A 14,682-nucleotide genomic window follows, 5' to 3' on the forward strand; every position below is an offset into this window, starting at 1 on the left:
CTTGATTTCCATTTAAATATTTTTATTCAAAGGGATTATGATCTGAACTAGATGTATAAGCAGTCGGATATGTCAACTCTCAGTTGGCTTCCCTAAAACAATGCAAGCGATTATAATTTGCTTGGATAGGAAATTGCCTGCTAGGTGAGTAATAACCAATAATTATTAAACATAAAGGCAGATATCTAAGCAAATTCTTCCACTGAGTAATTCTTCCATTCTTTATCTACAATAAGATTTGACCAATGGTTTATTATTGACATTCCTTAACTGCAGACAGATCTGAGCCAAAGAAAATAAGACCGTCAGGAAGTCTTTTCAAGATAACACCCACAGAGAACAAACTAGCATTTCACATTCACTCTAAAGACACACATTTGGGAAGTGTCCCCAATTGTCTTTCGTTTCCTGCCAAAACCTGCCCTTCATTTGGCTCGTTCGTGACAACTCTCGCTCTCAAAAGGACTAACCGTGAGCCACTTCCTCGCGGTGAGAGCTGCCGCATTCAAATCGGGACATATTCAGAATAATCGTAGGAGCAAGCATGTCTTCTCTTTCATGGGTTATTGAGCGTAAAGCCCAGCAACTCAGATTTACTTAACACTTGGCCTCGAGGCCATGAATAGTTTGTTTAATTGTAGATATGCTGCCAAAACAGTGACAATGAATTCATTAATATGCAACCGAACAAAGCGTCTAATTCTCTTAACCTTATTTTAACCTGCGGCTTTCTGGGGTTTAGGTCACTCTTAGCTCGTCAGCTATTGCCACCACACTGTAAACAACACGTCACATTCTGAGACAGACAAATTCAAGAGCAGCTTCACAGAAGGACTGAATCAGTATTCAAAACAACAGAAAGTGTACGCTTGGAATTGCTTTGTAGTTTTTTTCCCCCGTTCTTTTTTGATCATCTCTGCTCTATTGTTGTTTTTCAGGCTAGCGTGGCTCTCGCGAATTCCGTAGCTGACATTCCGCTCTCTCTCTCTCTTTCTGGGTCTTTGCCAGAGGCCTGGGCTTTATCCTGCCTAGTATTTGCCAGCTTTCAAGGAGAAGATGAAGGGGTTAGGACAGTGTGTGGGGGGTAAAAATAAACAGTAAAAGAGAAAGATATTTTTCAAATGGCATACAACCATACTACTCATACTAGTCTTTTAGTATGCAGCATGTGTACTGAGAATAGTATGCAGATTTGCCATAATGTGCCCTATACAACCAGTGCACACTATTTTGAATACTGTATTTTGCAATGCACTCGACCTAGGTCGGCTATGTTTGAATTGTAATACAAGCATACAACTTACTAAATAATGCACAGTAAATACAGTAGAGGTAGGCTGATATTTATCGGCTTTACAGATTAATCGGTACCGATAGTTGATTTTAAAACCTGTTATCGGCAAAGATTAATGCAGATATTTTTTTTATAACACCGTGTTCCTCTGAGGCAGCTGCTAGATGATTCTAAAGTTAGAATGGCTTGATTCTACAGTATAGTCACTTTTCCACTGCACATTGCGGTTCGATTTGTCTCTACTCGCTTTACTTTTCTGAGTTTGCTTTTCCACTGCTGTTTAGTGCCGCCGCAACGTGGGTGGGATTATAGGCTGATCGTCATAGTTGCGCCGCCTCTACAGCTGTGACATCATCTTAAACGCAACACAAACCTTACTGACCATAAACAATAACACGACCACAAGCGGTTAGCTACTAGCTCATTGTGCTGCATAAAGCAGTTGTTGCGTGGTGATTTTACACACGTGTAACACTTAAATTGGCCTGGTTGTTTTAGAAGCATGCAGTAGCTGGTCAACTAAATAAAGTGAAGCGTTCAAGCAGAGTACAGAGTTAATGTACCATCCTCCATCGTGGACTCTTCCTCCCATTGCTCGCCGGTCTAGATAGCGTTTATTTGGTCGAACCACTTCCACTTTTCCATGATGGTACTGTAGTCACTTTACATTTTTTTTTTACTTTTCCCTACAATGTTGGTAGGTCTGGTGGTAGCCGTGTGCGGCCAACAGTTGAGACTCTTCCTGAAAGACTTTTTCATTTTGCCTTGTTTCGTTCTCTGCTAACAAGAGGAACGTCTGCACCTCGTTTATTGACCATGGCGTGGTTTTGCACACAGCCATTTCTCTTTACAATTCGAAAGTCGCATTAACAAATGATACTGCTATCACTGTAGCTAACTTTAAAACTAGCGGGTTGATGTCCCGGGTCGCAAATCCAGTGACGGTGGTAGTGACGATTCTCTCTGACCAATCAGTGATCTGCAGGGTTTTGACGTCACATTTAGTATTGCTCGGCTTGCTTGGAGTCTTGACCGAGGTGATACTCAAAAAAGTACCAGGTACCAGGTACTTTCCACAGTGGGAAATGCCCAAAAAGTGAGCAGAGTCGAGTCGAGTGGTACCGTGCAGTGGAAAAGCCCCATAACAGAGGCCTCTTGAGGTGAAATAAAAACAATCATCACTGATTACTCATTGGGATCTAAATCTTTCCTTGTTGACATTATTCATCCATATTTTTATCCTCACTTTAATGCATATTTGATATTTTGATTAGAAAATCAACTGTTTTAAATTGAAGCAAGAGCATGCAAAGAAAAATTGAGTATGTGGAAACGTGCTCCATCAGTACATACATTGTGTCTCCAACTTCATATCTTGTGAATAATAATAAACCTTATTTACATCCTCATTACATCATCTGGCGAAAAATATAGGCTATAAAAAGCTTATTTTGATAAATAAATAAATGCTTAATAACTACATAAAAGCGCAACATCTTAGTTCCGGAATAATTTTTTTCCATTCATTTTTACCTTAGAGATTTCTTAAAATCCTTCATAAAAGAGTTCTAAGCATGAACCAAACCGACCTGCTCTGAGGTGAATCACAACATTACAAACTTTGATATGAAGTCAAAAAGTATTTGAAAATCTGAAAAAAAGACAAAGCTTCAAGACTTTCAAGACAAGCATTGTGAATGATGTAATCAAAAAATATAAAACTATGGATTAAAAGTCGTTTATTAGAAGAATAGAAACAATATATTGAAATGTTATTACAAAATATTCATATATACACCGATTTGGCAGGCTTTGTTGCCCGTCATTCTGATTGGTGGATCGTTTCCTCTATTAAAATAAATTTTTAAAACATACATTTTAAATAACACAGACAGATGGCTTCATCAGAAGCATATACTATCGATTAACAAATGTGGAGCTCACGGTGGGTCTATCTTAAAGGTTCTCGCAAAAAATCAATTAAACTATGGGGAAAATAAATGGGATTTTTATTTCTGGAACCTGACTGTTGCATTCTTTTGCTTCCAGGTCACTCATCACACATACTGGCAATAATCTATACCTTGAGTGCACCGAACGTTGCTTTGGAAACCGGTGTCTGCCAAATACATGAAATCATATTATGATTTACGACGCATTCTGTTCCGTCAACCTCTAGTTGCTGGTGCTGACTTTACCTCACACACACTTTTATCTCTCTCAAGAGCAAATAACAGTGTGAGATGCTGATAGAAGCCCCTCTGTGACATTTACACCACCCAAAAGCCCCCAGACTTCTCTCTCTCTCTCACCCTTTCTTCTGTCACTGTCTCTCTCTCACTCTCTGTATACTCGTCTTTCTTTTCTTAGATAAGAGCGGTTCTCAAGGCCTATAGCTTCTCTCTTCATCCTTCTGTCTTATCTTCCGTATCAAGCTGGGTGTCTTAACCGGGACGGTAATGTTGCCCTGGTAATGGTGACAAACTTTTAAAGGGGGAGTGAAGGGCCGCAGCTGTTGTTTGCATCCTGCTCACTATTCAACCCAACACACTTCACAGCACACGTCACACAACGCACTACTCACTATTGAAAACAAGACACTGCTCTACACCGCACAACAGAAAGCACACTATTCATCACAACACACATTACGGCACAAAAGAGCCACATTAGAGGGTGAACTAAACCACAAGGACAAAACTGCTGTGGTATGTTAGCTCACGCGGGACTGTAGATTTCCTGGACCACACAGACCAGAGACATATGCACTATATATTTTGTTGCTTTTTCAGGACAAACCCTTTAAAAGCTGCATCCTAATTTGCATACTTTTACTATGTATTTTGCAGTTGATGGAAAATGCAGTTAATTTAAACAAACACTTTTAATTCACAAAATCAAAATTAATGCTATCTACTGACAAGGCTGGTGGTAGATTTTGTAAAAGACACTGGGAGCAACTACTTGAGTTCATTGGTCAATTGGGCACAGTTATTGGTCGTCAAAATGGACAAATATCAGCTGATTTATTGGCCAGTCACTAAATGTTAGCTCAAAACATACACATGGATGCAAACTGCGAAATGGGCACCTTTGACGAACTATTTGCAATGTATTGTGATTTGGGACATACTAATCCTAATCTTGCATGCTATTTAGTTTGAACATATTGTAATTAGGTTCCAGCCAAAGTATTTATTGAATCTAGAGGTGGATTCACTGATCTAGTCCTTTGAGTTTGGCATGAACTAAGCATGCAATACTGAGATTAAGCTTTTAGGTGGAACTGGGTGTATAGTGATTTTTATTTTTTTTAAATCCTCATGCATAGTTTTCTTACACAACATCCGTTTCCAAATTGAAAAATCATTTTAAACAATTCCTGTTTATGCAAGAGAACACAGCAGGTACTGTATACACAAATGCAAGAGAAAGCATGCTCTGTGATTCCATTGTCTTGGCAGCAGCAAATCCACAAACTATCTGGATATTTTGTGTTTTTCTGTGAGGTTGAAGTGTGGCGGCACTCAAGACCAAATCCAGAACACCAAATACTGAAGGAGACAGGGATCTCCTCTTTTAAGACTCTTTAGAATAATAGTTCATCCATGAGGTACTCCCTATTAAAACACCTCCAATCAAACAAAGTAATTCATATCAATCACTTGACCATTTTAAATCAAGTCATTGTAAATCTAAGGATTAACACCAATTTGTTTAAGTTGAAATGTTTTTGGTTTCTGAATGAAATCGTTTGGGCAGTCTATGTTTTCAGTGGCGTTCCGGTGTCGAGAGCTGTAAACGTAGCAAAATTAATGCATTTTCATTGGATGCAAGATAAATACTGTATATTTGCTTAACCAATAAAATGCAGGTATTCACTACTAAAAATAAAGGTTCAATACTTTTTAAGTCTCCAGTTTTTGGAAAATCATCTGACGGTGATCTGGCACTTTATTGCTGAAGTGTGTAACTTTTTTGATGTTAATATACTTTCTCATATCCCAGCTTCATATGCAGAGATAGCTTCTGTATAATTACGCCATTTGTAGGATACTTTTCTCTAAAACTTTAAACACTGTGTCTCTGTTGTGCTATAAAAATTTACCTGTTTGTTTTGAGCAGCCCGTCCATCCTGACACAGCAACGTTGTCTCAACCAATGGCATGCATTTTGGGTCGGACAACCAAGACATAGAAGGTGTATTCGGAAAGCTGTTTGATACCAAAGTTTAGCCCATCTTTGCAATTCTGTTCGCTGGTGCTAGCGGTGCAGAGAATGCACACTTCAGCTTAAAATAACCTAGTAGGGCTTCTCTTTCACTCTGTTAACAGATACCTACAACCTAAATGTTGATCTGAAGAACCTATAATGTTTCATCAAAAACTTTTTAAATCGCAAAACAGCGATATACTGTTGTTAAGTAAAGGCTCAATACAGCTTGAGCCTTTAATGTTTGAAGAGGGTTTGAAGATGCTACAAAGAGCCTTTATTTTTAAGAGTGAATCTATTCAAAATACACTAAAACTAATTAATGTAGAAGTCCCTCTCTGCTGCTGTAGACATGGGATAAATTACAGAAATGTAAGGAACATTGGGGCTGGAGAGGTTAACTTTAAAATGTACATTCCCACGTCATATCATCTTTGATCAGTTACAATGACCAGCTCTGGGATTTTTGTCTAATTTCATGATCATTAATAAATCTCGTCTTATCTAATTATGGTCTGGAAACAAATGTGAAAAATACAGTCCTTTTTTCCACATTGATCATTTACTGTCTACCAAAAATCCTGCTTTGGACTAACATGCCTTGAGAGTTTGTAATCTCTTGGACTGCTAAAATAAGCGATAAAACTCATATCAATCCCATGGGAAAAGCATTTACCCCTATGATGCTGACAATTAGTTTCCACTGTTCCCCAAAGATAAAACCCTATCCTCCCTTGGCCCACGGTAGGGAGTTACTCCCTATATTTAAGTGGATAAGCATGGTCTTAAACAAAAAAAAAACGGGGTGTGTGTGCATGTTTTTCTGCGTAAGAAACAAGGAAGCAGGAATTTTGCATTCATAATGGAATGTTTTTATTTTATTCCCATGTGTCTCCCAGACTGCGGTGTACTGATTATCCGACATGACTGATCAGTGCTGATCCAGTGCAGTGCAAAGAGCTCATTCATATCACAAGATCAGAGATCAGAGGTCAGTCTATTAAATTAATAAAATTGAGAAGTGTCATCCCATGGAATTCCTTACCAAACACCATAAACAAACTTATACATTTTAATTAAAATGCTGCTTTCTATGCAACACAGTAAATTGAAGTCTATAGAGTTGATAAGCCTTGTTACTTTTTAGCTAGGTAGGAAATTAGCAATTTGCGAGGAAATAAACGTTTCTATTTCCTGTTTCCGAGGAGGATAATCTTGAATATTTTCCGTTATTATCCTTATTAAGATGACATGTTGGTACTAGGGCTGAGTATCGTTCAAAAAATGTCGATAACAATACCGATATCTGTTTTTACAGACTCAAAGACTCCTCTCCGGAGCCTTCTGGTCTCCTCATGCCAGGGTCAGAAGGGGCAGAGGCTATAACATTAATGTGAAAATAAAAAAGAATTCAGCCATTAATTCAGCCAACACTAAGGATAAGCAAGGTTTAACAAGATAACTTGTTTTATGTGAGTTAAACTTGATCAGTTACTGGCAACTTTAAAGCATTTTTAGCATCAATTTAGCTTGCTATCTATAGCCATACATCCAAACAATATCTAACGTTACGTCGTTCCCAGTTTATAGGACTGTCACCGCGCACAGAAACGTTCATTTAACATGTACACAACTGTGTACCACTACAAGTTAGCCGATTTTGTTTGCAAAACGTTAACCTTACCTGTCGGAGTCCCAGTCATAGCGCTGCTGCATTCATCAGTAGTTTTGGAGGAGGACTCATGCGGTGGGTGTATTCAAGGAAGCTCTGGGGCAGGAGGATGCTGAGAGGATGACCGCACCAGCTCGGTCTTCTTGCATTCGATGACGGAGCAACTTTCTGTTCTTAAGTTTATTCCGTGCACTGTCAAGTGCTTCATCAGATTTGTCATGTTGCCGGTCTTGGCAGCAATTATCTTGTCGCAAGTATTGCATCGCGCACTGTTGGCATTGAGCCTGGTGAAATGTAGCCACACTTTTGATCTTTTTCACATCTTTCACATGTATGGGGTTTGAGACGCATACACACTACAGCCTCACGTGTCTCTGGGGGTAACCGGCGTTAACTAGTGTTTTCCCTTGATGCCTAAACACAGCCAATCACCGGCACTTTTAGATTTGGGCACATCTAGCATGCTATATGCTTATCACTGACGTTGACAAGATTAACCCCTTAGGTATCGAAATTTGGTACAGAACGACAAGATATTTTTTGATACTCGATTGTTTAGAGGCAATTCGGTCGGAGCCTAAAATGTATCGAACTCGATACCCAGCCCTAGTTGGTACATAAAAAAATACAGTGATGGCTGGAATCAAATCCTAAATTAGGCCACATCCACTAATCTAATCTGTTTAAATTTGAAAGTTTCATAACGTCATAGTTTTCCAAAGCATGCGTATATGGAGAGCGTTTTCGAGTCACCGTTTCCAATGCTGTTCCAGTGTGGATGAGAGATTTAAACATAGCTAAATTAATGCTTTCTCAAACAAAAACTTATTAGAGTGGACGTGGCCTTAAAATCTAAATGAATGGGGGCCTGGGTAGCTTAGCGAGTATTGACACTGACTACGACCCCTGGAGTCGCGAGATCGAATCCAGGGCATGCTGAGTGACTCCGGCCGGGTCTCCTAAGCAACCAAATTGGCCCGGTTGCTAGGGAGGGTAGATTCAAATGGGGTAACCTCCTCATAGTCGCGATTAGTGGTTCTTGCTCTCAATAGGGTGCATGGTAAGTTGTGCGTGGAGCGCTGAGAGTAGCATGATCCTCCACATGCTGGGAGTCTCCGCGTTGTCATGCACAACGAGCCACGTGATAAGATGCTCTGAATGATGGCCTCAGGCCACCACAAGGACCTACTAAGTAGTGGGAATTGGGCATTCCAAATTGGGAGAAAGGGGATAAAAATTTTTTTTTCTAATTTAGACCCATAACAATGTCTTTATATTACTTCAGACTTCTTGAGTTATACAAATTCAAGTATCACCTGACCTCTTCACACACCTTTAGTGCTCGAGCACTCTGCTGATGATGAGATTTGCATCACGCGTCCTATACGCAGAAGCTTAGCATTCGCATTTGACCTAAGTACTGTAATCTTTGGGCTTAAACCTTACCAATAGTGTTATAAAAGCAAATGAGAGATGAAAAACAGTCATTTTGATGTGCTTTTAAATGACTCTCTATCATTTGAGCTAATGCGCAATTTGGGGGTATTCTTGGTCACGTCATGAGTTTTTACAGATAGGACTTATATCCGATAATGAAAAGGCCAAGTGTAAATGCCCTCCCACAAGAATTCGAGACGGATATTAATCCGATCACTCATCCGATCACCTCTGAAGGTGGTTTGAGATGCAATCCAGGTATATAATGCATCTTTCCTATGACAAGCCCAGAGGGGTAAAATACAGTGTGTGTGCGCACATACGCATGCGTGGGGCAAAGTTACTTGGAATCAAATAGTAAATCACAAATCTTTTAAATTCACTGCCTGGCGTTAGCACAATCAAGGAAGTGAACTCTATTTTATTAGCATATAGCGTGGGAATTCAAGATTGGATTTATATCAGTTTGGCGGAGACATATTGATGTGGCCAAGTGTAAATACAATGTGCTTATTCAATCGTATCGCAATCTGATCAGTAAAATCGCACGAAGTGTCCAAGTGTAACTACCCCTTTTGATCTTACGCGAACAAACTTGTAAATGTACAGTAGTTGGTTGTGTTATGTAAACATTAAAGTATATTGCCTTACAAGTATAAAAGTTGCCTTACACTGTACTAAAAGTTCAAAGACAGCTTCTTGGAAAGCTACTTGCTGAAAGGACCTTGTAAATTAATCCCAGAAGGTGATCTTTGGTTGGGTTTCAAACATATACTCTAGAAGAAAGGCCAAGGCACATCTTTCGGTCCCAGAAAATTAAAAAGCATTATTCAGATCATGGCTATCACAATACAAACATTAAAATGAATAAAACACTGCACACCGATGCATTTCGGCCTTCAGCCTTCCTCAGAGACTGAAATGCATCAGTGTGCAGTGTTTTAGTCATTTTAATGTTTGTATTGTGATAGCCATGATCTGAATAATGCTTTTTAATTTTCTGGGACCGGAAAGTGTGCCTAAACCTAACTTTCTTCTACACTATACTAAATGTGTGAAGATATCATAAGATAGCATTATGTGAGGAACAGGCAAAAAGTAAGTGTTTATGAACTGATAATCAGCTGTTTTCATTTGTGTAAATGTTAATAAAAATAAATGTTGTTGTAGTGCTTCTAGTGTTCATTTCACCAGGAAACTGCTGAGATTCGTGCAACAAGCCAAGTAAAATGAATTTGTAAAGAATGTGAATCTAGTAACATGATTCTATGAGAATAAGTAATAAAAAAGAATATACAGTATGAGCTTCCAAATGGTAGTGTCCTTAGAAACAACAGAACCCACAACAAAGTGCCCTTCAAGACTACAGAGTGCTAAAATCAATACATTTGTTATGTCTAGAACTTACTCAGACACCCAACTAAGCATCAAGTTCTTTATAGAACTACAATGGATTCTAGAATTCCACGGCCTATTATTCTTAATGCTCTGGCTCCAGTGGTGTGGGAAAATTCCCCAGGAGCATGAGAAAAAGTAGTTTTATGAATGTTTAGGTCAAAATCTGTTACTCACGCTAGTCTGGATGTCACACCAAGAATCTGACCCTGTAGTCAACAATTAAAATCTAGATGCCTGAAGGACGCTCTGTCTTATTAAGAAGTGTGTGTGACATATGGACCATACGGTCTACAGTACAGCTCATGTGACAACATCAGAGGTTGTGTGATGTCAGCACATGAAATCAATAACCATAAGTTATATATCTATAAATGTGTTATGGTATACTAAATGACAATATATTTGATATAGGCTTATATAACCAATGTTAAAGATTACAGAAAATACAGTGTCCCCAAAATGTATTTGAACAAAGAGACAGTTCCCCAAATTCTGTCATCATTTACCGACCCTCAAGTTGTTTCAAACCTGTATGACTTTGTTTATTTAAAGGAACACAAAATATGTACGGCAGAATGACAGCCTTAGTCACCATTCACATTCATTGTATAAAACAATGCAATGAAAGTGAATGGTGACTGATTCTACAATTCCGCCTAACATCTTTTATGTTCCACAGAAGAAAAATTATGACAGAATTGACTACATTTTTGGGTTAATTATTCATTTTAAGCTAGTTTAGCAATTATTTTTGGTGATTTTAGTGGATGTAATGTATGTCAGTTCCCCTATGTTTCTATTAAAGCAGGGGTGGGTAACCTTTTTCCAATTAAGAGCCATTCGAGAATTTACTAAATTATTTTTTATTGTTATCATAAAAAAAATATTTGTAATCATTATTTCCATTGTATTTTTTATTTTCTTTTTAATCAAGGTCATTTTATAAATTTTTTTGCTTTTCAGATTATCTCTCAAATGTGCTCACGGGCCAGATAAAATTGTCTCGTGTGCCTTATCCGGCTCTAAGGCCTGACATTCCCCACCCCAGTATTAAATAAATATTCTGGGTTCAGTACAAGTTGAGTTCAATCGGCAGCATCTTTCACATAATTTTGATTAATACAAAAAAAATATATATATATATATATATTTTATTTTATTTTTTCTTTAACAGCAACAAAAAAAAAGAAGCAGCAAAAAATCTGTTACAGTGAGGCACTTACAATGGAAGTGAATGGGGCCATTTTTGGAGGGTTTAAGGCAGAAATTTGAAGCTTATGACTTTATTAAAACACATATTATTTCTTCTGTTAAAACTTGTGTATTATTTGAGCTGTTAAGTTGCTTAAATCGCAGTTTTTACAATCGTTTACGACGTAACATCGTCATGGCAACAAAGTTGTACAAGTGGATGTTACTTTAGACAAAAAAGGGTAAGCAATATTATCACACTAAAATCATGTTAACACATCGTTGTTTACGTCTTGTGGCTACACTCACGTAGAGTGAGTATTTTAACGTTTACAGATTGGCCCCATTCACTTCCATTGTAAATGCTTCAATTTAATCACGTTTGTTTTTAAAGGAGGGACAAGTCGTAGTTTTTATTTTAGTTTTTTTTTTGTAATCAACATTGAGCTTAACTTGTATTGAACCCGGAATATTCCTTTAACTACGATGTTCCACTAACGTTTGATAAAGTGTCTCAAAACTTTCCCCGAAAGCACACGTACATTACCCAGATGTCCGTTTGATGTGTGTGTTTACATCTGGAAGACAAATTGTTTGCTCATTTGCAATACGTCTTTATAAGACGGATGTCAATAAGACATTCAGCAGATGTCTTAGATACCTTTAAGAATGTTTGTAAATCTGATCTTTTTAAGATGTTTAGCAGATGCTAACTAAAATGTGATTATTTCCAGATGACAAGATCTAAAACAGACAACTCTGGTGCTATCTGGGGTCCTCATTTTGAACTGTACACCTTGATAGCACAGGTAAATCACCCAGACGTCTATTTGATGTGTGTGTTTGCATCTGTAAGATGTGTTGTTTTAGGTTGTTTGCTCATCTGCAATATGCCTGATAGACGTTTCCTCTCGGATGTCATTAAGACATTCAGCAGATGTCTTTGAGACCTTTATGATTTAGACTGTTTGTTAATCTGATCTTTTTAAGATGTTAAACAAACACGCTTAAACAGACGTCTCAGAGATGTGTCTGTGTGCTATCTTGGTATCTACATTTACAGAATTCGAAAGTGCCTTTTTGAGAAATTATCTGCTTGAAATGTAAACGTATGCCATCTTCCAAATTGCATCCCACTATGTTTGAAATTTTGCCATCTACAGCATCACATTCATATATATATATATATATATATATATATATATATATATATATATATATATATATATATATATATATTTTTTTTTTTTTTTTTAAATGTGTCCAAATACTTTCATGACACTCTCAGGCATCTTTCATTCATAATTGTTCTTTGCCATGAAAAAAACATGACACTAGTTGTATCGAGTAACCTGTTGACTGACAAGATTTTGGCCCTTTTAAGAGCTGTTATGTTCAGGTGAAGTGCACCTGGTGGCTGAACTGACAGACATATTTCTTCTGAAAGACAGGTCGGTAAGGTGATCGCTTTACCTTTGATATGATTAACAGCTCGCCGTGTTCAAGTCCACCTCTGAGCGTGAAACCCCAAGGCGCTCCACCCTGCAACTGAGCCTCGACGAACGCGAACTTTCCCTTCTGGATCGCGGCATTGCAGCAACCTGGAATACAATCATCCATAATTGGATTGTGGGAAAACTAGTGTTATTACTCAGTCAACCAAAAGTCATCCCCGAGAGGAGCACGGCAGGATGTTTCTCTCGATGCTTCTTTAAATCAGTACACTCGCAGGATCGTTTCCTCGCATTATTTCACTTCGGTCCACACCGTTTTCCTTTTCCAAGCACCTTTCCGTACATCAAACCTGCCAGACAGACCACAGGCTCTTCAACTTTTTGCTAATTTTACATTTGCAAATAAGCAAGCAAATTTGATTTAGTGTACCACTTTTCCGGGCAAGGTCACACGTAAAGACCCCGTTTGTCAGCCCGTACACGCTTCCGACTTCATTTTTACATCACAATAGAATTTGATACATTTCACTGCCTCCGCAGAAAGAACGAGCGCTCGCGCCCGCCCCGCGAGTCCTGTCAAAAAGAAAAGAAGCTTTTAAACTCCTATGCGAGTTTCCAAAATCATTTCAGCAGTCCCAAACCGATTTGACTCGATTCTCTTGGCACCCTCTTTCATGTTCAGCATGGACAGAACCCGCTAATGAAGTTTTCTTTTGTCGTAGATGCGCTGAAACTCTCCGCAGCCATGGATGTGGGAGTCCGCGGTCGGTCGCGCCCCCCACCCCAACAACATCAGACGGTTCGTTAGAATTGTGACCTAATGCGCATGCGCGGACCCTGCAAACCGCTCTACTTCAGTTCAGCTCCCGAATCACGTTATGGCTCAAACTTGCTGACATGATGTAGTCAAATCAAAATCACCACCTTGGCAGGCTCCCAATCCTCCCACATCAAGCAGGGATAAACCACAGAAACATACACAAGTTGGCACAAGGTGCGCTTGGTCAACTCCAGTTCGAAGTGAAACGTTTGATTTTATAATGCTCTCATCTTGCTTTCTGTGGCGTTTAGGGTGTATCAAAATTCACTCAACGAGCTGACTGAATAGATTTGACTGATTTGGTCCTTACCGGCAGCTTAAGGGAGCGGATATTGTTTTTTCTCGTCTCATATAATATTTGTTATTTAGGTTACACATCTCTGTGCTGTACGGTAAGGTGCTGTAGGCGATTTTAATTAAATACCACACATAAAACGTCTATATTACCTTGACAGATATTACACCTGTACGCGTAACCGTCCTATGCATTATAAAAAGCGAACGAAGAAAGTCTCAGGGGCCCATTCGCGCTTTTTTTAGCCAATCACAAACGTTCTCTACCAGTCAATCATTTTGCACGTTGAGGTTTGCCGACCTCGGATTGGCTGGCATGTCTTCAGAGGGCGGGGTTTTCGACAGAGGGCGTGTTGTTGAAGTGATTTCGTGTGTTTTACCTCAGCCTGGCTGAAGTTAGCAACATAAGTCGCTTGATGTATCTTCAAAATTGTGAACGAATAAATAAATAAATGAATGAATAAGTACATTTCCACCACGCAAAATGTCTAAACTAGAAGTTTATGCGCACATGTTCTTGAGTTGTTTAAAGTTGGCTGATGATCCAGTAAAAAATGTAAAACAGTTGTCTAACTTGTGCTTGTGTTTTGTAGAGAGAAATTGTTTGGGAATCGTTTACCCAAAAATTCTCTCATCATTTACTCACCCTCATGCCATCCCAGATGTGTATGGCGTTCTTTCTTCTGCAGAACACAAATTACGATTTTTTGAATATCTCGGCTCCATAGGTCTATGCAATGTGAAGCTCCAAAAAGCACATAAAGGCAGCATAAAAGTAATCCATACGACTCCAGTGGTGAAAGGCAGGTCTTCAGAGGTGATATGATAGGTTGTGAAAACAAATCAATATTTAAAGAGGCCCTATTATGCTTTTTGGGATTTTACCTCTCCTTTATTGTGTAATATAGCT

The 14,682-nt window shown here is 38.7% G+C and overlaps 1 protein-coding gene across 2 annotated transcripts in view; it reads right to left on the minus strand.

Annotated features, from left to right (window-relative positions):
• The window catches only part of LOC127629048 (protein Shroom3-like), a 75,825-nt gene extending 62,440 nt beyond the window's left edge, over nt 1-13,385 (minus strand). For both annotated transcript variants that reach the window (XM_052106066.1, XM_052106065.1), the window contains exon 1: nt 12,678-13,385. In XM_052106066.1, coding sequence (XP_051962026.1) covers nt 12,678-12,824 — 147 coding nt within the window. In that variant the 5' untranslated portion in view covers nt 12,825-13,385. The remainder of the gene's footprint in view (nt 1-12,677) is intronic.
• Between the last annotated feature and the right edge of the window lie 1,297 nt (nt 13,386-14,682).

This window comes from Xyrauchen texanus, chromosome 35, assembly GCF_025860055.1.
Source record: "Xyrauchen texanus isolate HMW12.3.18 chromosome 35, RBS_HiC_50CHRs, whole genome shotgun sequence".
NCBI lineage: Eukaryota > Metazoa > Chordata > Actinopteri > Cypriniformes > Catostomidae > Xyrauchen > Xyrauchen texanus.